Here is a 24,180-nt window from a genome sequence, read left to right on the forward strand (position 1 = left end):
CACACAATACCCCATAATGACAACATGAAAAAAAGATTGGAGATTTTTACAAATGTATTAAAAACAAAAAACTAAGAAATCACATGTACTAAGTATTCACAGCCTTTGCCATGAAGCTTAAAACTGAGCTCAGGTGCTTCCTTTTTCCCACTGGTCATCCTTGAGATGTTCCTACAGCTTAATTGGAGTCCACCTGTAGTAAATTCAGTTGACTGGACATGATTTGGAAAAGCAGACACCTGTCTATATAAAAAGGTCCCACACTTGACAGTGCATGTCCGAGCACAAACAAGCATGAAGTCAAAGGAATTGTCTGTAGACCTCAGAGACAGGTTTGTCTCGAGGCACAAATCTGGGGAAGGGTACAGAAAAATATCTGCTGCTTTAAAGGTCCCAATGAGCACAGTGGCCTCCATCATCTGTAAATGAAAGAAGTTTGGACCACCAAGACTCTTCCTGAAGCTGGTCGGCCCTCTAAACTGAGTGATCGGGGGAGAAGGGCCTTAGGGAGGTGACCAAGAACCACATGGTCACTCTGTCAGAGCTACAGCATTCCTCTGTGGAGAGAGAAGGACAAGCATCTCTGCAGCAATCCACCGGTTAGGCCTGTATGGTAGAGTGGCCAGACGGAAGCCACTCCTTAGTAAGAGGCACATGCCAGCCCGCCTGGAGTTTGCCAAAATGCACCTGAAGGACTCAGACCATGAGAAACAAAATTCTCTAGTCTGATGAGATAAAGATTGAACTCGTGTAAATGCCACGCGTCATGTTTGGAGTAAACCAGGCACCACTCATCGCCAGGCCAATACCATGCCTACAGTGAAGCATGATGGTGGCAACATCATGCTGTGGGGATGTTTTTCAGTTGCAGGAACTGGAAGACTAGTCAGGATAGAGGGAAAGATGAATGCAGCAATGTACAGAGACATCCTGGATGAAAACCTGCTCCAGAGCACTCTTGACCTCAGACTGGGGCGATGGTTCATCTTTCAGCAGGACAACGACAATAGGCACACAGTGAAGATATCAACTGAATGGCTTCAAGGCCAACTCTGTGAATGCCCTTGAGTGGCCCAGCCAGAGCCCAGACTTGAATCCGATTGAACATCTCTGAAGAGATCTGAAAGTGGCTGTGCACAGATGCTTCCCATCCAACCTGATGGAGCTAGAGAGGTGATGCAAAGAGGAATGGGCGAAACTGCCAAAAGATAGGTGTGCCAGGCTTGTGGCATCATTTTCAAAAAGACTTGAGGCTGTGATTGCTGCCAAAGGGTCATCAACAAAAAGTATTGAGCAAAGGCTGTGAATACTTACTGTATGTACATGTGATTTTAGTTTTTTTAGTTTTAATACATTTGCAAAAATCTCAAATTAGTATAAATTAACAAACATACAGTACAGACTGCAACGGAAAAGTCTATAAATCACACCAAGGAGTCAGGGATAGATAGCTTAGTATACTACAGTATGTTTGCCATTTTTAAACAACCTTCCCGGCTGAAGGTGTATGAGCAGATGAATGCCTTTTATTTTCTCACTTTTCAATCTTTGCATGAGAATACAAAGGTGTACTGCAAATTCCTGTCCATGGCAAGTCTCACTACTGCAGCAGTTCCTGTAGGATACAGAAGTCAGCCCAGACACTGTATGGGTGTACAATCATACAAATGATAACGCTGCCAATTTCTACTGACACGCCTTCATGTAGCACTGTAAACATTCCACACTGAAGAACAGACAAAGTCAGGAGTAAGAGAAAACCTCAGCTCAAGCCACAATCTCCCATTGTAGTAAACATCAATCACAGGAGTCTGTGGCTACAACAAAAAGTCTACAGCATTCTTTATAACGGTGCAATCAAATGATCAAACATCTGAAACAGAAATATTGTTTACCAACCATTTATGCAGAGTAAGCCTGTAACAATCACAGTCTAACGACTGCTGAACAAGGAAAGTGCATAGTGAGCATATATGGGGGCATACGTGTCGGGTTACCATTTAATTTTGGCACCCTTAAATTGCTGAATGTCACCCCCTCAGAGGCAGCTGTACTTACCTGCCGGGTGTGGTATGAAAGAGGATCTACATACAGTAGGTCTAGAGTCATTAACCCCATGTGGTCATTAACCCCATGTGTGGTCATTAACCCCATGTGGTCGACAGGCACAAGGTTGACTTGGACAAAAGGTCAACCTATGAAAGGTCGACACATAAGTAGTTGACACCTTTTTTGCATTTTTGAATTTAGTGTGGACAGTTTTTCCATCTGGGACCACCACTTGTAGAAATGCATACCCCCACTTTGATCGCAGTGTCTCGCTCCGCTTTGCCACAAGGTTACTGAAGGTTGTGACATGGATAGTAAAGGAAAGGGGAAAAAAAAAAAAGTCCAAACACATAAACCCTACCCCCCAAAAAACAAAACAAACAAACGTGTTGACTATATGAACCTGTCGACCACATTGGGTCAACCTATATTCTGGATCTCTTACCTACCATACCACCTACCTGATAGATTATATATTTTATATAGATAGAAATATCCGAGGAGGGAGAAAAGGGATGATAGGGAAGCCGAGGAGGTGGATGGGAGGAACATGTGAAGTGGGAGGAGAGTATGGTGCAGGGCTGGTCCCAGAGGAGGGGCCAGCCCACAGTAAATAGACACAGACTGTAGGGGCTGAATCTGGGTGCAGGGCGGAGTAGGGCCTTGGAGGTGGGTAGAGAAGGGCTGTGGAGCAGCCAGAAAAGGGATTATCGTCATCCTGACACTGCCTGTAGTAAACTTAGATGGCAGAGACACTGCGCCACGTGACCAAGTGCATTCACTGGCGCTTCTCAAATTTTAGAGGGGGGGAGAGCCACCACTTTGCCTCCCCCCCCCCCCCCCTTCTAACAGCTATGTATACTTACGAAAGCATCCCCTGGTGTATAAGCATGCGTATGAGTGTGCAAGGACTGAGACGCCCATTTTGAGATGCTGCAATACCGCTTGATACGTATTTGCACATCACCCTGGAAACTTGACCCAACCTATGACAGATGCACATTTTCCATCACAGTATGGCCTCCAATGTGAGTAATTAAGATTCCATCAGCAACACTGCCATAACATAACCATAATTAGCCACCTCTGTTGCCTCCCAGCCACCGCCCAGGATTTCCCATTTTAAAAGACGTACCTGACAAAAGGGTGTCTCAGTCACAACTGCGCGCACACTGAGAACACATGCGCAGTAGCAAAAAATAAATGAACCCTCAACTATGTCCGACATCAACTTAACATGTAACTCAGAATTAGGCCCCAAGTGTGGAATTTAAGATAAGAATATTTTATCTAAAAAAGGCCAAGTTTCATTAGAATGTAAACTACAAAGGCAATTGGTAGTCTGTTTACCAAATCACATTACTACTTGAGGCTATTAATCCCCATAGAAGAATCTGGGATTTCAGGTCACAGTAGTGTTTTCTGCCCCAGAGGCTACTGCACAGAAACTACTAGCTACAAAAGTATAATTTGTAACAAACTGAAGAGAGAAAAATGTAGCTTGCAAAACATACTGTACACCACAAAGGATATCATTTTTTTTTACGGCAACAATAGAAGCTTATGAGAGTCTATAAATAACAGAAAGTAACAGGTAGGGGTATTCTAGGTTTTTAAAGAAATACCCCCTTCACGCCTACCAAAGAGAGACAGTTATACAGGCAAATTACCATGTACACCACATGATGCAGTGAAAATAAAGAACGATAAAGCCCAATAAAGATTTAAGTTGCCACACACCTCTACAGCACAGGGCAGGTCACACAAACATACATGTGATGTCGACAAAGGGAAGCAGGTGCGAGACGGCAATGGAGGACGGCTATTAGTCTAGAAGGAGAGAGCAACACAGACAATAGGAGCTGGGGTACTAGCACTTAAGGGGGGTACTCACGGAGCGATATTCTAAGCAATCTGACTAGACTGCTTAGAATATAAGCCTGATCGCTCCGTGTGTACCCCTTACAGCGATACGCATCGCTATCACTGCTGCTAGATTGGCCTGCCATGCAGGCCAATCTAGCGGGTCGCTCACTTCACCCGCTGGGTGAAGTGAGCGGCCCCCCTTCTCCCTCCGCACGCTCAGCACAGATCGCGCTGTGCTGAGCGGCGGAAGAGATGTGTGCTGAGCGGTTCGCTCAGCACACATCTCTCCCTGCATCGGCCCGTCTATAACTATTACAGGAAATAGTTGTCAGGAGGAGTTAGAACAGGCTATGGTAAACATCTGAGTTCTAAGGAAGGTCAAAATGGGAGAGTGGGAGCAGATCTCAGATGTACAATATAAAGTGGAGGAGTTAAAGTGGCAAGGGTGAGTAGCTCGGGAGTCAGTGTAAAAATTTTACAGTGGTACAATAAAGGTCTATACGCTTGCTTCAGCATATGGCATCTGTTAAATGGGTGAGAAGGCAAGATAGCAAGATGTTGCAGTAGCCAAGGTGGGAGATATTGGGGGGTAATGTAATAGAGTGGAAGAATCAGGAAGCGAGAGATTTTGTGAGCATTCTCCTGTTTTTTTGGGGGTTTGTTGTTTTTTTAAAGTGGCAATAATTTACATGGTATGTAAAATGATTACCACTAAAAAAAAAAAAAAAACCCAGGACAACTCACATAATCTCCCACTTCCCTATTCTCACGCCCTATTACATTCCCCCCATTGAGAGAGTAAATGATTTGGTTAGGTCAGTGTGACAGAGGTGTATTTTTGGTAAAGTATAGAAGCAGGAGGTGACAAAACAACATAAGCGAGAGGCTGTTATGGTAAGAAAATAGGATACAAATGTAGTGGAAGGAGAAAGAAGTCAGCATTCCAGCAAGATATCCATTGGTGCCTATCGGTACAGGAGCACTGTGACAGGAGTGATGTTGTTTTGACATGCCAGGATTAGTATTAGGATCACTTGAGATAATGCGCCAGATTCTGATCTGGCCCCAAGCACAGCACGTGACAAATCAACGGTAGCAAATTCCTTCATTTGTTTATTGTTGTGTGCAGGTTAAATGCCAGCTTCTTTTGCATGTAGTCCACAGATGCACATGCCTGTACAATGCTAAATCTCTGTACATGGAGATGCAAGGTAAAATGAGCAGTATTACTAGTGTCCCCATGGCACACTGGAAACATTGCTAGTAATCCCTAACAATGCTACATAAACCATAACACACCCGTGGTAATATTAAATTAGATGCAGAATTTACCCCATGCACTAATCCCCAGAGACAGGAGTTTTCCCTCAAAGCATCAGGAGCTGCAAGGAAAAGCCCGCCAAGAAAAAGTACCCTCTGGGGTTAACATGTGGGCAAACCCATATATTCCGCAGTTTACGTCACAATCAATGGGGTACAAAGCACTAACCCAGTGATCACTGCGTAAGGAGAAAGATAATTAATTGAATAGCTTTTCCTCTTGCAGCGCAATCAATTAGCTGCGTGGTAACTGACTGTGCAGAGGGTTTAAACGTAAAAGCGCTGGGGGTTTAAAACTGAAAGAATCGAGATAAGGATCTTGTATCAGTTATAAAGAATTGTTTGAATTAGCTAGCTGCTCAGTCCTGGCAAGTCCAAAAAATAATAACCCTTTTCCCCCTCTAAAAGCAAGGGTCGCAGCCGGGAGCCTGACACGGGTGCTACCCGGCTGCGGCCCGTGCTCAGCCCTTTTCCCACTGCGCTCACCAACCCGGCATATTGCCGGGTTGTTGACGCTGCTAGTGACGCGGAAGGGGCGGCGCTGGGAGATCACATGCTTCCATTTACACTGCACAGCTTACCTCAGAGGCTACGTGCGGGGGTGCCCCCTCAGCCAATCAGCACGAACCAGGTTGAAAAACCCAGGTCACGCCTTTCCGAAACCAGGCAAAACCGGGTCAAACCCGGGAACAACCCAGGAAGAGACCAGGGTCAAAGACCCAGCAATTCCAGTCCTGTTTACCCTTGTCATAAAGAAAAAATAAATAAATAATAATAGGACCCAGGCTTGACTCGGCTTGTCCTGGCAAATTCCTGGGTCCTTTTCTCTCTGCGAGAGGGGTTTTAGTGTGTACCTCCTTCAGATTCTTCAACGAACTTGTGAATTTAGGAATGAGGTAGCATGTGCAGCACACAGCCCGAGCTCCTCACCTGACTGCTGTAGCATTTGAACTAATTTGTGGGCGAATTCTCCAGCGTACACACAATCCAATTATCAGGCCGATCAGCTCATTAACGCAGCTTAAAGCTCAATAGAATAAACTACAGCTGCATAAAGTTAAGAAATGTTCATAGAGGTGACAGTTGACAAATGACTGGAGAGCCACTGCAACTGCAAGCAAGCTGCACTGCTCTGCCTGGGAGAAAATCACTTTTTTTCCTTTTCTTTTATTAAAACAAAAGCACAGAGCAGAAGTACTTTTTATCCCTCCTCTAAACAGATTTTCTGGAACAAGAGATCCATGTTAACTTTGGGCAGATGATTTCCTAATATAATAATACAAATTATAATTTGAATTTAAAAAATAAGGAGTGGAGGGAACAAACTTCCAGACGAGGCTGTTAAATAGGTTTAAGTTACATTAATGTTTACGATTGGGATGGAGGATGTAAAACAGGTCTTAAAATAAATAAATAAATAAAAACTAGACCATAATAATGTAGCAGATATCACTATACAACATATATCAATAACTGTAGGACAACATTTAAAAAAATCCTCATTAACCACTTAACTGGCATGGTCCGATTTCATGCAACTGCGCCGTCCCACCCTGTCCCCCCATTTTTGATGAGGAGATCCGTTCTGCAGATGTGCATAATATAATGTTTAAATATTGAAAAAAATACTTTTTCAACTTTATTAAATAAAAGAAATTTTAAAAAACAATGTTGTTAACGCTTTTGAAGGGAAAAATAGTCAATTTAAAGCCCAAATAAAAAAAGGGTATAACAAAGCTTTGTTAAGTGGAATAAGAGCAGCAGGATGTTCAACATCACAACTGCAGGCGATATCTTTAAAACAAATATTTGCTCAACTGCTTAATATTTCTACACAGAAATGAAGCTAGTAATTATACAACATTCTAAGAACAGTTGACTAAATCCAGAGTATGAAAGGATTCTAAAACAGTCAAGGTCATTAATAAAGAGATTTTAGCGACACCTAAAGAAAGTTTTACCAGGAATCAATGATGGTTAAAGAAAATAAAAATAAATAAATAACAATAAAACCACACATACAAAAACACACACACAAGGAAATAGTAAGTCATCCATTCCATTCCTTTTTGGTTCATTGATCGAGTGATAAAACTCATTGTGAATGATAAATGGTGCACCAGCCAATCAGCTCCTGTCAGGTGTTCAGCTCGTAACAGTCATGTGTTTGAAAAAGGACAGTTGTAAGACGATTGGCTGGAGCACCATTAATCATTTGCAACAAATTTTATCATACACGAGTTTTATCATTTGTTGATAAAGAGGCCCCTAAGATGGAAATTTATCAAAGCTTGAAAATAAAATGGAGTGATACCACCCAATCAGCTGCTGTAATTTTTTTTCAAACAAAGCATGTAAAATGAGTTAGGAGCTTGGTTGGTGCTTTCCATCTATCCAAGCTTTGATAAATCTTGCCATGTTTGAAAACACAGGGTTCAATGAGAAGAAAAAAAAAAAGTTTGTGAAACATTGTTGTAACATGTTTTCACTATTTCCATAACTCCACAATTTATAACGATAAGGACACCATACATCTGCAATGAATTGGGGCAAAATTCCCAATTTTGCAGAGGATTGGGAAATAAATAGGCAAAGTATGGGGTACACCAATCACAAATTCCACCCAAAAAGGGTTTGAAATCAGCAAATTAGGTTGTCCAACATTGTTGGGTTTAAATGACCAATCAGGGCTCTAGATTGCTAGTGTATGGCGATCAGACAATTTGGAGAATGGTACTAATATTTTACTATTACAATGGGCACTTTCATGATTTGCAGATGTGATCTTTGGATGAACAAAACGTGAACATCACTGCAAAAAATAAATCGTCAATGTATGGGCACATATTGGTGGATTGGAGAATCGTTCAATCAGGGAGGGTTTTATTTATTTATTTATTTATTTTTTATGCATGGGCCCCATTAGAAGTTAGCAGTAGTACCAAAGGTGGATTTGCTGCAACAACAAGACAGCTGCAAATGGCTACCTCCTATTGAAGGAGCTGGAAACACGTGACCCAGCATTGTTAAGGCCACCTCTACTCACATCATCCCACCAGGAAGTATTAGGATCCCATTCACAGTAAGAACCTTCAAACATTAGGCAGAGCCAGGGGGAAGGATCGTAGACAGCAACTGGCTGGTGGGGACTGCCTTAGCGCGCTTAGAGGAACAGCACAATGTTAAGCAAAACAACTAAATGTAGAAAACTGATCCCTGTAGAAGAAAACTACTACAGGTATATGGTCTGATAATATAATTCTTAAGTTTTATAAACAAAGCTGCACTTCCAACAGGGAGCAAAGTAACAAAAAGTCCAAGTTGTTATTGCTTGGAAAAATAAACTAAACTTCAAGAAAACAATATCTCCAGCCCAAACAGAGAAGTGCAGTGTTTAGGCTAGGCTGTTTTAGCAGGGCGCCAAGCTCTGCTCGATTTTTAAAGGGCAAAAAGTGCCCTGCCCTCTTTAGCAGTCACCTGCTAACATAGACTGCTGCCACTGCGTGAATAGATGCCATGCACAGCATCTATTCACATTAAAATTAGAGTTTGGGGGAAGCCTTGCACTTATGGAGTGAAGGGCAAGCCACATTAGTGGCATGGAGTGTGCCGGACAACCCCCAATAGTGATGTCGGCAGGGCCGTACCCCCTCCCTCCGGCCACATGACATACTGCTCCTGCACCTCTGCTAGCAACACTAAAGTGCACTACAACGAGACCAATGGACAAAAGCGTCACTATCCACCTCCCACCCCTCAAAAAAATAAATAAATATAATATCGCAAGACATGGAAGGAAATAATTGTGGCAGAGTTTTTTGTAGCCAAAAGAAATCAAATCAGGATCATTTCTAAGCTCTTACAATAAAATCCTCACATCAAATTGTTATCCTCTTAGTATTTGCCTGCAAAACACATTGATGAGAGCACAGTATCTGCACCTACCAGCCTCCATAACCCACAGAAAAGTTTTTCAAAAAGGGATATTTCCTATTCCGTTACAGTGGGAGCTGAAAAGCCAAGTAGACTGTGGGAGGTGAACAGCCGTTCTCAGAAATTAATTTAAGGTTTACAAATAGTGTATTATAATAAGTTTGCTTCAATATCAATCAGGTGGCAAAATCTAGAAGTCATCATTAAAAAGATTTTTATTTAAAAATAAAAAATAAAACAACCTACAATTAACCTCGTTGTGAGCATATTTAACATAAACAAAGTGTCTTTTCTTGCAGTGGATGAGCCGTGCGATTGCATGGGGCGCCAGCCGCGGCACTTTGTGTCTACTTTCTGCTCCCCCTCCGCTTTTACTTTGTGATGCGAATATACTTTATACACCCCCTTTGCAACGAGCATTACCCTTTGCAACGAGCATGATACCCAGCGTGTGAAACCCCTGGCAACGAGCATGATACCCAGCGTGTGAAACGCAGCATGTGAAACCCCTGGCAACGTGCATGATACCCAGCGTGTGAAACGAAGCATGTGAAACCCCTGGCAACGAGCAGGTAATTTAAAAGTAATTAGAAGCTTTCCTGTGAGGCATAATGCATCACGGGCATTGCGGTGTATGGCATAATATGGTGCAAAGGGCATTACTGTTTAAGGCTTAAAATGGTGGAATGTTTTTATTCTTGTGGTGGCAGAGGTCTGTTGTTGCAGGGTCAAAAACTGGGGTGTAGGGTAGTATTTTCCTGCGAGGCTATGCCTATTTTATGGAGACCACGCGCAAAATAGTTTGGGGGTTTCTATGGGGGGAGGGGGGGGGGACATTTTAATGCTCGCACTGGAAGCCAAATTGTCTAGAAACAGCCCTGCATACACACTTGTACAGTGCAACAGTGTGAGATTATATCACCATGGGGAAGGGTTATGCAAGTTTTATCTAAAGAAAAACAATGTGTGACAGGTATGTAGTAATGTAAGGCATGTATACATGTGTAACCGGTATTTAGTTATAACAGTTATGGGAATACAGATTTATGCTGTATTTCTTTTAGCGGGCAAATTATTGACAGCCTGTGTAAAGCTGGATACACACTACAAGATTGTCTGTTAAATCTTTCTGGATTGAACGAAAATCTGGTAATGGACGAGAGCAAATGACAACTGACCATTGGCTACTAAACACTGGAAAACAGACAAAAATGGTCAGACGTATTGGTTAAATCCGTTTGATTCACCCAATGTATCCGAACAAAGGATTTTGTCAGTTTTCCGGCATTTGGGAGCAAATGGTTGATTGTCATTTAAGCTAAGACACTTACCAGAATCCGTTCCATCCAGCCAGACTGGACAGAATCTTAAAGTGAGTATCCAGTTTAGAATTAACACCTAATGGAAGTCCACATTTGTTTACAACTCATATCAGATGTTTTAAAACCAGGTGTGATTACTAAGCGGATCAACCAGAGAAAAACAACTAAAAAAGCTCTTATAATGTTTAGGCAGGTTTAATATGCATTTGTTGTGAAATCGTTTATTGTGCAAATTCAAACACTGCTTTTGTTACTTCGTTAATAAAACAACAAATCTGGATTGTGAAAAGGAAATGCAGCAGCTAAGCAGCTGCCCAGCCACAGGAACAAAGGCAAGGAACAGATAATGGGCCTTATTCAGGTTTGTTGGAAAACCAGAAAAAGTAAGCAATTTGGCAAAACCATGTGCACTGCAGGGGGGCAGATATAACATGTGCAGAGAGAGAGTTAGATTTGAGTGTGGTGTGTTCAAACTGAAATCTAAAAATTGCAGTGTAGAAATTAAGCAGCCAGTATTTACCCTGCACAGAAATAATGCAACCCACCCAGAGGCAGAACTCTGGGAGGCAACGGAGTCAGCTGCCGCCGGGCTCCTGCTTTGAAGGGGGCACCTCTCCTCCTGTTCTGTGTGTTCAGCAACATTAATCAATTAAGTGAATTGACAACAGCCGGTAACTCTTCTGTAGCCAACTTCCCCACTAGTCACTGCACCTTACAAATCACACCCATCTTTATTATAGATACACTGGAAGCAGATACCTTACTGATGAATCTATTTGCTCCTATAAAGGAAGCATGAGAATTCTAACTATATGAAGTTATTTCTCGGACAATTACAAGTAACTTCATATAGTTAGAATTCTCATACTTCCTATGCAACAGCAGATATCTCCATCAGTAAGGTGCATGCTACCAGTGTAATAGGTTGTGGGTTCTAATCCTGGATATGACACTTGCAAATTAATGGTCGGAGAAATAATCAGCTTTGTGAGGGACGGACCAGATCTATGTAGTGTGTGGCTGGACCTCTACATAGATATGCCTAGTTGCAATGGTTTTGTAGTAGCTTCATATAGTTAGAATCGGCAGGCTTACTATGCAGGAGCAAATTATATACATGGGGGGGGGCGCACCAATATTTTTCTTGCCTCCGGGCAACGGAGACAAACTTACGCCACTAAACCCACCCAAATCTAATCTCTCTGCACAAGTTATATCTGCCCCCCCTGCAGTGCAACATTGTCTCGTCCAATTACTTACTGTTTTGGTTTGCTAACAAACCCTAATAGCCCCCAATGTTCAGTACATGCAGATATACGTATGTACCAATAGAACGTGGCATCTCAGAATCTTTGTTTAGAAGATCCAATGATGTCCGTTGAGTGATAAGATTTTGCTTTGCAGCTTTCAGTAGCAGACACTGTTATTGCGACAGTTTCTCCAATTCTCTCCCACTTTACACTCAGGGGCTTATGTAATAGCCTGCAAGACGAAGGCTGTGCGAGAATTCTGGCAAGTATGCACGTTTTTAAAGTGGAAATCATTTACAAGACAAAATCAAGTTAGTTTTGCCTTGTAAATGATTGCTGGTTTAAATAAAATAAAATTATTACATAGAGAACATACAAACTACACACATATAAGTCGCTATACTTGCAAATGTGCAGCGAGCACAACATAATATGGTAACACACGCATTTACACGGACATGCCACAGAGATGGATTCGACACTTATTTCATACAGTACATAATTATAATAATATCAAGCGCCAGACATCACGATGATTTAAAATTATATATAATGAAGTAATGTCATGTATGTGTATTATTTGAACGAAACAAGAGAGACCGGTCATGTTAACTATTGAAGCAACCAGATTGATGTGTAGATTCATTTGATGCTTGTTGTGAAGTTGTGGGACATTGCAGCGGATAATTATGATTAAATGTATAAAAGCTAAAATCACTTTTATTAGAACAATACATATTCCAAACAGGTAGTGGACAGGAAACTCAGGCCAGCCCTTTGGATGTCTTCAAGGCTGAACCTGATTAGCATATACAAAGAGACTAGTGACTCATCATGAGTCCCCTCCCCCAGAAACTAGATAACACACTGCTGACCACACAGGAGAGCAGTTCCTGTTTTGGTCTCAGAGGAAGATGGAGTCCCAGCATTACTTTACAGAGAGAGAGATATAAGATACATTGAGGGAATGGTATTGTATGATGGCATGTAACTATGTTTTAACTGCTTACTGTGTGAGTGTAACCATGTAACTATAGGTATACTGTACTTTGTAATATATTGAATCCATATCCTTTTAATAACAAATATATACATCAATGACCTTTGGAACTCAGATAATGTGTGGGTGTATTGTTTTCTCTTATGGGATGCAGTGTTTTGCTATGTATAGTGCACATTCATGGCACATGGTAATAAGATGTGCAGGCGTTTACAATATATATTAGAGCGGGCATTTTAAATATTTGTGAGGAAACAATTTGGCATTCACAAACCAGAGGCACGGATTACTGCCTAGGTGAGCATTCCCTGTTACAGCCCAGTTATGTGTCCCCAGTCACAGGTGGAGACACAACTGGAAATGGATACGACTCTGCATCATCAGTACTTGCATGCGCTCTGTTCTGGAGGATGCAGTATGATCCACAGGCACACCTATGTTCGGCTCTGCATTCACACACAGTGTTCTGTGCTGCTGTAATGCTTGCAGAATTACTGTGAATAAAGGGACATAGGGGGTAATTTCAAGTTGATCGCAGCAGGAAAATTTTTAGCAGTTGGGCAAAACCATGTACACTGCAGGGGAGGCAGATATAACATTTGCAGAGAGAGTTAGATTTGGGTGGGTTATTTTGTTTCTGTGCAGGCTAAATACAGGCTGCTTTATTTTTACACTGTAATTAAGATTGCAGATTGAACTCACCACACCCAAATCTATCTCGCTCTGCACATGTTATAGGCCCTACACACTGGCCGATTTTTTGAAAGATATGAACGATCTCGTTCATAAATGAACGAGAACTCGTTCATATCTTTCAGTGTGGAGGCTCCAGCGATGAACGATGCGCGGTCCCGCGCTCGTTCATCGCTGGTCCCCCGTCGGCTGTGCATGCAGGCCAATATGGACGATCTCGTCCATATTTGCCTGCAGTTCTATGGAGCCGCGTGACGGGGGGAGTGAAGAAACTTCACTCCCCCCGTCACTGCCCCCCCGCCGCCGGGTCGCTCGTCGGCCGTATCCGCCGTCGGGCAGCTCGGCGGCCAGTGTGTAGGGCCCTTTATATCTGCCTCCCCTGCAGTGCACATGGTTTTGCCCAACTGCTAACAAAGTTCCTGCTGCGATCAACTCAGAATTACCCCCATTTACTGCCACAATATTGTCTCACCGTTGTGTTTTCTAGTACGGAAAGGCCACATCCAAGCTAAAATCCTGGATAGGTATTAGCTGTACTTGCAGATATTAATGACACTTTTGTGATGATTAAGGGGGGTATTTAATTGTTTTGGGAGTAAAATGGCTAAACCCATCAAAAGTCCTGCTTTGGGAGTCCAAATGTGCAGACTTGGCGCATATTTCTTCTCCTCGGACCTCCGTAGGCTGCGAGAAGAACTTCCCCGTGCCACTGTATCAGTCTTCCCTCCCCAGTGCATGCCGCAGAGCTGATCACTACTGAGGAAATTAAAAGCTAATTTTTAATAAAATATTAGACAAGTTTTAAAGGGGTGTTAATTCAATAATAAAAAAATAAAAATAAAAAAAAACACAACATTAATCCATTAGCCATTTCCTCCTCTGTACAGACACAAGACAGGGATATGGAGAACGCTGCACAAGGTTTGGTAAGGCTCATGGACATGGCTGCTTAGAGCAGACAGTCTGCTGTACGCAGTTCAGCAAGTGTGGTGGTACGCTCGGGTACGGGGTACCTATAAGAATCTGTCCACCGGACTGCCGTAGCCTGCTCACACTGTAGCCGCAGTTAGGCTATAACTACGTAAAGTCCACGGCCGGACTTTCCTCCAGCATGAGGGACTCTTGGGAGCGTCATTACGTTGTGGCAGATCCAGGAGGGGGGCACACGGATCTAATGGAGATCAGAAGCACTGCTGCGCTGTCTCCGTTTAAAAGAGTCGGCGGCCAGGGGAGTCCTCCTGTCTTCTACCGCTGTGGGGAGGTCCTGACAGAGGAAGGGGAAGAAGCGGAGGAGGAGGAGGTTTGGGACGGGAGAGAGGTCCTCCAGCTATATAGCAACGGCGCGGGCATGGCAATGACCAGCGGCGACCTGCCCCAGCCCGGCCTCGAGCTGTCCAATGGCTTAGTGAGGGGGAGCCCGGACTGCGCCTGTCACCCGCAGTGCTGCTCCGTTGAGCCCTCCCACAGGCCGTGGGCCCCCAGACACCTCCCTGGCTGGCTGCTGCTCCCCCACACAGCTTTTCCAGCTCAGACTCCTCCCCAATCAGCGCGCTCACTGTGGCTGGGTACTTCATGTCCGCTGAGGCTGATCGCTTCTGCCTGATGGATGTCACCCCGAGCTCCTGCAAAATGTTCGAGAGGAGCCGGTGGCAGAGCACTCCCAACCACCTGGACGATGGATTCGATCTCTTGGAGGGGGCCCCAGTACCAAGGCGGGAGAGACCCTGGAGGATGGGGGTCGCCAACTTCTCCAGGTGAGGTCTCTTCCTTCCCTGCGGGGGCATCTCCAGGATGACAGGAGGCCATGGGGTGAGATAGACTGACAGGCTGCAGGTTTTTACATGGATAGCATCAGGGGGAAGATGGTGCAGCTGAGAAATGGAGGGGGGGGGGGGGGGGAGATGGTGTGGTTGGGAGACCGTGGAGAGAAGATGATGGTGCAGCCGAGAGACACAGGGTGGGAAGATAATGGTGTAGCTAAGAGATGCAGGGGGTAGGGTGGCATGAATCTGGTTATACGCCTACACAGAGGTTCATCCAAAGTCATCATCATACAACAGGCATCTGCCAGACCATGTAATTTCCTACATAAATAGTGAATAGCGACTGAAGATGCTGCCTGACCAGGGAGGACACATTTCTTCAGAGGTTCTACATTGTGAAAAACCACCATATAGGTAAGGTGTATATGGAATGGAAATGAATGTTCTCAGAGTAATGAGAAATGGGGGCGTGTCATGTTGGCACAGCCCCATTTTCATTTGAGACATCCATTGTGGTATGTGACCACGCCCATTTGTGGGGGCACGCGTACACAGTACCACTAAGAAATTTTTTCTACTTGCACCACTGGCTGTACGTAAAGACAAGTGGAAAAAGGAACACTAGATTCTACCATAAAAGTGCATATGGAGAAAAGTACCATGTATGTCATAGTTCCTGTTTTTGCCCTTAGCACAACATTAGAAAGAAAGTAAATGGGGGAAGACAGGTCATGTCCAGCCACTGCCAGGTCAGTGTGTCATCATCGGTAGCAGTGAAAGACCCATGTACATGCGCCTTACATTTCTCTATACATTAATGTTCCCTTTGTAAATTTGGTTAAAGATTGGTTAAAGTCACAGTTCCATATTCAGCGAGGACATTCGTATTAGACACACTGCAATCTGTGCATTGTCTTTATTGGGCAAGATTTAAAGAAAGGGATACAGGAGAAGTTGATCAACATATAAATTTCGACACCTTTTGCTTCCTTTTTCTCACTTCTACCTCAGGCTGAGTACTGGCATGTAATAGCAGTCATTTCCTGCGGAGTCTCAGTATTGGATGTAAAAGCTGCACTTTCTGTGAATAATATCCCCTATAATCTTAACCAAATTAAGGAAAGCACGCATATTATGTTCATTCAGGGACTCACCTTACCAAATCTGCATCAAACATTGCTTTAATGAGAAAAATGCCTTAAAATTAAGAATTTAAAATGACCGCCTTCATGATCAGAAAGACACCTCCTTGTTTGAACAGTCACAGACCTCCTCCGCATCAAGTCATCAGAACTGAATTTCGCCTATAGAAAACCCTACCCTAACCACCGCCCGCAGCCTAACCCTCCCGGCGTCTGCATTGTGAGCACTGACGGGATTCCGGCGCCGGTTTCTCCCTGCTCTGTATTACAGTATGCAACAGAGGACATGTTATACAGAAGTTGGCTACTCCATCATGTTCAGCCTTTTCCACATTGAGACAAGGTAGAAAATAAGGACTAAGGGGAACATTTACTAAGCAGTGATAAGAGCGGTGAAGTGAGCCAGTGGAGAAATTTCCCCATCAACCAATCAGCAGCTCTGTATTATTTTATAGTATGCTTGCCAATTATAGATGTTACTTCAGTGCTGATTGGCTGCCATGGGCAACTTCTCCACTGGCTCACTTCTCCGCTCTTATCACTGCTTAGTAAATGTACCCCTAAGTCCAAGCAAGGACATGGATCTTCGGCTTTGGGATACAATCTCACTGTCTGCCCAAGGACACCTATTGCCTCATACTGTCTATAGAGTGTAGTGTGTTGTGAACGCATTTGTTTATTTTCAGTTTCATACAGTATATACAAACACTTAAGCCCAGTACCCACGGGCCGATGCATGAGAGATGTGTGCTGAGCGAACCGCTCAGCACACATCTCTCTTGCCGCTCAGCAAAATCTGTGCTGAGCGTGCGGGGGGGAGACGCTCACTTCACCCAGCGGGTGGAGTGAGCGACCCGCTAGATTGGCCTGCATGCAGGCCAATCTAGCAGCAGCGATAGCGATGCGCATCGCTATCGCTGTAAGGGGTACACACGGAGCGATCAGGCTTATATTCTAAGCAGTCTAGTCAGATTGCTTAGAATATCGCTCCGTGAGTACCCCCCTTTATAAAACTGCCTAAAGCAGTGCCATAGTATTGTATGCCATCATAGAAGCCTGTACACACATTAACGTGATCTCTGGACAAACCAATGGTACAATAATACCAACTACAGTATTCACACATTTGGAAACCAAAGTGAACAATAGAATTAACACTCAAAATAACTCATCCGAGTAAACGGGGAAATTCAATTAGGTGAAAAAGGGCTGTAGTCTCCAGGCTTTAAAACCAGGGCTATTCTAATAGAGCCCCTTTTTTCGCTCAGAAAATAACCATGTCAATGGATGTTAGCCCAAAGAAACGGTGATAAGTTCCCAGACCTGTAGGTTACCATGGCCACAGCACCCAAAAACAGTGGCTTTCTTTTCAGCTTGAAAAAAAAAAAAAATATCCTTGGTAACTGCAGCCTGCGGTCTGCCTTCCAGACTAACTTAGTAGCCTCACTGCTACAATTAGCCCATGGTAAATAGCCACGGCTAACTGAATTCCCCCCCATAATCTCCACTGCATAGACTCCTGATATTTTATTCCCCACTAGGCCTGTATTCTTGTGAGAAAAAATGTCTCAAACAGATTAGGAACTGCTGTATTAACTCCCGAGACAGTTTCCACTTAGCATCTGTCAGATTAGAATAAAGGGCCCTACAGACATGCCGATCCGCCGCCGAGCTGCCCGACGGCGGATACGGCCGACGGACGACCCGGCGGCGGGGGGGGGCAGTGAAGTTTCTTTACTCCCCCGTCACCCGGCTCCATAGAACTGCAGGCAAATATGGACGAGATCGTCCATATTGGCCTGCATGTACAGCCGACGGGGGACCAGCGATGAACGAGCGCGGGGCCGAGCATCGTTCATCGCTGGAGCCTCCACACTGAAAGATATGAACGAGATCATTCATATCTTTCAAACAAATCGGCATGTGTGTAGGGCCTATAAGGAGAACACACCCAGATTTATACCCAAATTGTTTCAGTATAGCCAGCAGTGCCCTTATAGCAAATGATGTTCTTCACTAAAACAAATCCATTTCTATCTAAGTCCACGCACAGAGTAGTGTATAGAATCAGAATGGTTTACTAATAAGTAGCAGACATACAAGGATCACACCGGTTACGGGTGTGGTTCATCAAATCGACAGTATCTAGGTCGACAATGTTTAGGTCGACCACTATAGGTCGACAGTCACTAGGTCGACATGGATGGAAGGTCAACAGGGTTTCTAGGTCGACAGGTCTAAAGGTCGACATGAGGATTTTTTATGATTTTTTTGGTGTCGTTTTCTTCGTAGAGTGACCGGGATCCCAAATTAGTGCACCGCGTCCCCTCGCATGGCTCGCTATGCTTCGGGCATGGTGCCTTCGCTCCGCTACCGCTTGGCACAGATTACCGTACCAATCGTAGTCCACATGGATCGTTAAGTATGAAAAAAATTAAAGAAAAGAAAAAAAAATGTGAAAAACTCATGTCGACCTTTAGACCTGTCGACCTAGCACATGTCGGCCTAGAAACCCTGTCGACCTTCCATCCATGTCGACCTAGTGACTGTCGACCTACAGTGGTCAACCTAAACATTGTCGACCTAGATACTGTCGATTTTCAGACCGGATCCCCCGGTTACAATGTGGCAGATTCTGATTTGGGAATGAAAGAGCAAGTAACTGCACCTGGACAAACCACATTGCAATGCTGGGGCTGTAAATGCATATTTTTACATGGAGGGTAAATACTGGCTGCTTTTGGATCTAGCCCACAAATGCCAGATAGCTTTATTTTGACATTGCATTTAGATTTTAGTTTGGACATACCCCTCTCAAACCTAAATCTCTCGACACATTTTACATCTCCCCCCATCTGCAGTGCATCATCATGGTGCATAGTAAAAAGGTGGGTACACACTGATAGATATATCTGCAGACCAATGGATCCAGTGTCTGACTGGGGTATGGAGGGCCCACCGGGGAATGCCGTGTTAGGGGCCCATGTTTAGGGGTGTGACCAGCCTCCAGAGGGGGTGTGACAAGCCACACATTGGTTTGCCTAACCATTAGAGCGTGCATGGTGTGGGCCGCTCAATAAATATATATAGTAAATACTGATCGTGAACGCATGATAATGTACCAGAATAACAGCAACATGTATAATTCACAGTCTGGTACCTGAACAGTAGAGGAGGAGGTGGGCATCCAGGCAGGGCGCCATTTGAACCATGAATGGATCTGCATATATACCTATAGGCGAATTGGCCATTATGTTGTGCATTCACATGGTCCGATCCGTTGTGACTGAAGTCATAAAATTGGGTGTTACATGCGCCCGCCCAGTTGAACAGTCAATCACTGCCGGATGGTGCAGGAAGTGAACGGGTGGGGGTGGTTGGCTGGCCGCTCGCACACACAGAACGATGCCTGTGGATATATTGGTCATCGTGTGTGCTGCAGGGCCGACGCGATGTCTGTGCATGACTGTATTCACAGACATATCGTTGGTACACACTGGCCGACGGACCAGCGATTTATCAGCCGTTCAATAGAACGGCCAATATATTGCCCAGTGTGTACGCACCTTTACTAGCAACCAGGGGCGCTTTAAGAGAGGAGGCGGCCCAGGTGCAGCCTCCTCCGTTCGGGCCCCCTCCTCTCTGCTGGCAGTCTGAGCACTAGAGTGCTCAGACTCTACTGCGCATGCGCAGATCTCCGGTAAAATGGCGCGGCGGACATTTTCCCTGAGATTTCTCCACTGCGCATGCGCAGAACTCCGTAAAAATGGCAACTGGGCCATTTTCACAGAGTTTTAATACCACCGTGGACGTCACCGCGGGACTCTGAAGGGGTGAGTATTTAGAAAATGGGTGCAGCGTGTGCAGTGGGGGCCCCCTCTGGACCCAGGGGCCCATGTGCACCGCACCCATTATAGAAACGCCAGTGCTAGCAACCCAGAATCAAGCCAAATATGAAGTGCAGCATAAGCCAAGAAGGACTACCACTCATGTAATTGGTCATACAAACCAGGATGCCAACTACACATAATCTTATATAATCACAATTCACAACCTGTTTACATTCTCTGTATGCTCGGGCACGATTAGGCTGTTAAGAGAAGCTATACCCCATCAATATATGTTTACATTCTAGTCTGAAATGTCAGATTGCTGGCTCAGCTTTAGTTTAGATTCTGACAGCAACAGCAGATCTATGGTGGAAGATCAGAGCAGTCAAAAGCTCAACTTGGAAGCAGAGTCTGACCATCTGCACACTGGTCGCCATATTGAAAGGCTTTTCCATTCATGGGGAGACAAAGTTGTAGTGCACTAGGACAGTGTTTAACGCCAGTCCTCAAGTAGTCCCAACAGGTCATGTTTTCGGGATTTCTAATAGTTGGGATAATCAGCGACCCAGCAAAATAGACTAACTCAATTAGACATTATTATAGAACTCCAGAAAACATGACCTGTTGGGGTACTTGAGAACCAATGCACTAGCAATATAATAAATAGCCACACCCCCTCCCCAGCTCACAGCTGCACTTTAAGGTCAGCCAGGGTCTTCAAAAGGATAGAGGATAGTAAAGGTTATTTATGAGCATTGCTGAATAAAAAAAGAAGGAGGAGCAGTAAAACCTTAGCAACCAGACATTTGCTTTCATTATCTATTTTCCATTAGAGATACAAGTCAGCTGTTGATTGGGTAGTATACAATGCCAGGTTTGTGTCAATAGAAATTGAATCAATCAACTAAAACTCTGACTACCACTTATTTTTGTAAATATGTGAGTTTTACAGCCTTGCAAATAAAACATGGTACTGGTATTGAATTCTGGAAGTCATCATTTGGCTCATGCATCTATAGTCGTGAAAATTAAATAATACAGATATACAGAAATGCAGGTAAATAAAGGGGAATAGTAACTGTCATTTTTCCACAAAGTATCCCTGTACAGTATCTGGGGGTAATGACTAATCAGCCAAATTCATCCAACATACAGTAATAACCACTAGCTGCAAAAGACAATGCAATACTGTTGTATAGTTTGACACTACAACTACAGTCACTTCAAGCTGTGTTCTGCAGCTGAATCACCACTCCAGGAATTATTTTTAGATGCTGTGATACATCAAACCTACAGAACGACATACTGCGGTAGCTGGAACGCTTGCTTATTTATACATCCTTATGGGAGGTGCATGAGACAATAACAAGTTTTATCTCCATGGACAATAACTCCTGCACTAAGGGGGACATTTACTAAGCAGTGATAAGAGCAGAGAAGTGAGCCAGTGGAGAAGTTGCCCATGGCAACCAATCAGTACTGAAGTAACATCTATAATTTGCATACTATAAAATGATACAGAGCTGCCGATTGGTTGATGGGGCCACTTCTCCACTGGCTCACTTCTCCGCTCTTATCACTGCTTAGTAAATGTCCCCCTAAATTCCTAAATGGTCATATTGAAATAACACAACTACAAATGATGAACACAAGTTGGCGTCACATCACAGCATGTTGTGGAGATAAGACAATATACCATCTTGCCATGTGTTGGAGGCAGTGGCTGGTGTGCAGTGGAGGAATGCTGAGGGATGTGGCTGCAGCCAGGTGAGCGCTGCTAGCAGTGACAGCACAGTGTGCTAGGATAGCCTGGCTGCAGTGCTATGTAACAGGGAAATGCGGTCTATGTTATGTTCTGCTATTCTGCAGCCAAAAGTGATTCAGATTTAACCATTTACTATCTAAGGCAAACATAAAATGCTTGTAATACGGATAAAGGAGAAACTATCTACATACACACATGTAACACAGAAAGCAGCCCCAGAAGCCGTCCCCATCATTTCCCCCATGGCAGCACTGACAGCTCTGGCTCTGTGCAGGTACAGGCAGCATAGGATGTGCCCATCATCTCCATCAGCAGGAGGTGCCAACCTGCTCCGGGCACCGAGCAGCCCCCAGCCAGGGGCACACACTTACTTTTATGCGCTGCCACCAGGGACTTCCCGTCCTTGATCAGCTCTTTAATGAACTTGTTGGTCTTGTCCAGCTCAGTTTCGTGCGATTTCAGCCTCTCCCTGAACTGCGGGCTGTCCAAGTAGCAATCACTGAACTCCAGTGGGGGCAATCCCATCTTCCGCTCTGTGGAGGAGCAGCAGCTATGACACCAGGCGATTGCGAACTAGTAGCAAAGCATGGAAATGCGGAGACCGGAGAGGGCTCAGGACATGGTGCTGCGGGCAGGACAGCCGGGGAGGTGCATTCATTGAAAGTTCCCCCTGCACTGGGAGGAGCTCAGGGAGCGGGCTGCTGCTGCTGCTGGGGTGGATGAGGTAACCCCGGCTGTGATGGCATCCGGCTCTCCGCTCCCGTGTTGGAGCCGGGGAGGCAGAGGGAGAGCAGAAGCAGAGGGGGCCTCACAGATAAGGCCCTATGATCTCATGGCCACTGCCCGCCACCTCCCACTGAGGCGGCCGAGACACCTCCCACCCACCTCGGGCTCTGACAGCCGCCCTGCGCCGCCCACTTCCCTAATAACCCGCTGCTGTGCCTGATTACCTCGCCCTAGTGTCTGTGCTGTGGCCACTAGTGACCTGTCCTGTGTGTAGTTCCTGGGTGGGTCACGGTGACCCCTCGTAACAAGGATAGTTCTGGGCCACACATTGTTCTGCTTACCTGTCACACTACATGCCATGCTCCATATGTGATCACCTTAGTCACATACTACATGGCATGTTCCATATGTGATCTCGTCAGTCACACACTACATGATTGCATGTTCCATGGGTGATCTCCTCAGTCACATACTACATGGCATGTTCCATATGTGATCACCTTAGTCACATACTGAAGGGTTAAATCTCCTCTGTCAGTGTGCATTGTGTAAATATTGTTTCTTTTTCTTTTGCCTTGGATTTAGCTTGCATTGCATAAAATGAATATAGCTCCACCCATAGTTTGTTGGGAACTGTGTGAAATCACCACCCCTAGATGAAGTACTAGGCTGTATCCTACATCCCCCCCCATGTAGCCTGTTTTATCCCTCCTATGCAGTAAAGTTAAACCAATAAAGTATTTACTTTTGCCTACCCCTCCCTGGACATTCCAATCCCTCCCTAGACAATGATGCCTTATATACCATTGTTATGAACAATAAACGCAGAGTGATTCTTAATTACATGGTGTCGTGTATAATCTGTAATTTTAAGGATTGCTCTCACTGACGTCAGTGGCCATCAAATCGAGGGGTACAAGAAGAGGCTGATATCCTTTCAAGTGGGGGCTCAGTCCTGGATTCAGTTGATCGCCCCCGAATCGGTAAGATAGAGAATTCATTGTCTGTCTTTTCCGTAAGGGATTGCGTTCAAACACTGAATTTGAACTCGCTCCGTGTTCCGGGAACACGTGACAAGGTAATATTTAAGTCCGGGACTTAATATTACGTAGTTTTATGTAAAGCCATAAAACAGGTATCAGGGATACCATATAATCTTTAATGTCTGGGACTTAAAGATACGTCTGAGAAAAGCGCAATTCTCCAAAGACGTTAGTATCTGGGATACTTAAAAAATAGACCTGGGGTCTATACGTAACGTAGAAAATACCCCGATTTGATCGCCTATATTCTTGTATGCTTGTAGTGTGATAAGTTCTTATGTTTGGTCCAGACGGCTGGTAAGTTTTCGTCTGCCAGATATCTTTACTCAAAACACTTTTCTTGCTTCCTGTTTAAAACGCTGTATTTTTTCTGACATCTTGTACGAAGGTAAGCGTACCCGTCAAAAGATTTCATGTTCTCATTATACAGATAATATTGTGATATTGTCAATGACTAATTAACTGGTGTTAACTAATG

General features: G+C 44.4%; 1 protein-coding gene across 3 annotated transcripts in view; it reads right to left on the minus strand.

Moving 5' to 3' along the window:
- The window catches only part of ARHGAP26 (Rho GTPase activating protein 26), a 1,013,198-nt gene extending 990,377 nt beyond the window's left edge, over nucleotides 1-22,821 (minus strand). For all 3 annotated transcript variants that reach the window (XM_063928129.1, XM_063928130.1, XM_063928128.1), the window contains exon 1: nucleotides 22,305-22,821. In XM_063928129.1, the coding sequence (XP_063784199.1) occupies nucleotides 22,305-22,458 (154 nt within the window). In that variant the 5' untranslated portion in view covers nucleotides 22,459-22,821. The remainder of the gene's footprint in view (nucleotides 1-22,304) is intronic.
- Nucleotides 22,822-24,180: the final 1,359 nt, after the last annotated feature.

The sequence above is a fragment of the Pseudophryne corroboree genome, chromosome 6, assembly GCF_028390025.1.
Source record: "Pseudophryne corroboree isolate aPseCor3 chromosome 6, aPseCor3.hap2, whole genome shotgun sequence".
NCBI classification, from domain to species: Eukaryota; Metazoa; Chordata; class Amphibia; order Anura; family Myobatrachidae; genus Pseudophryne; species Pseudophryne corroboree.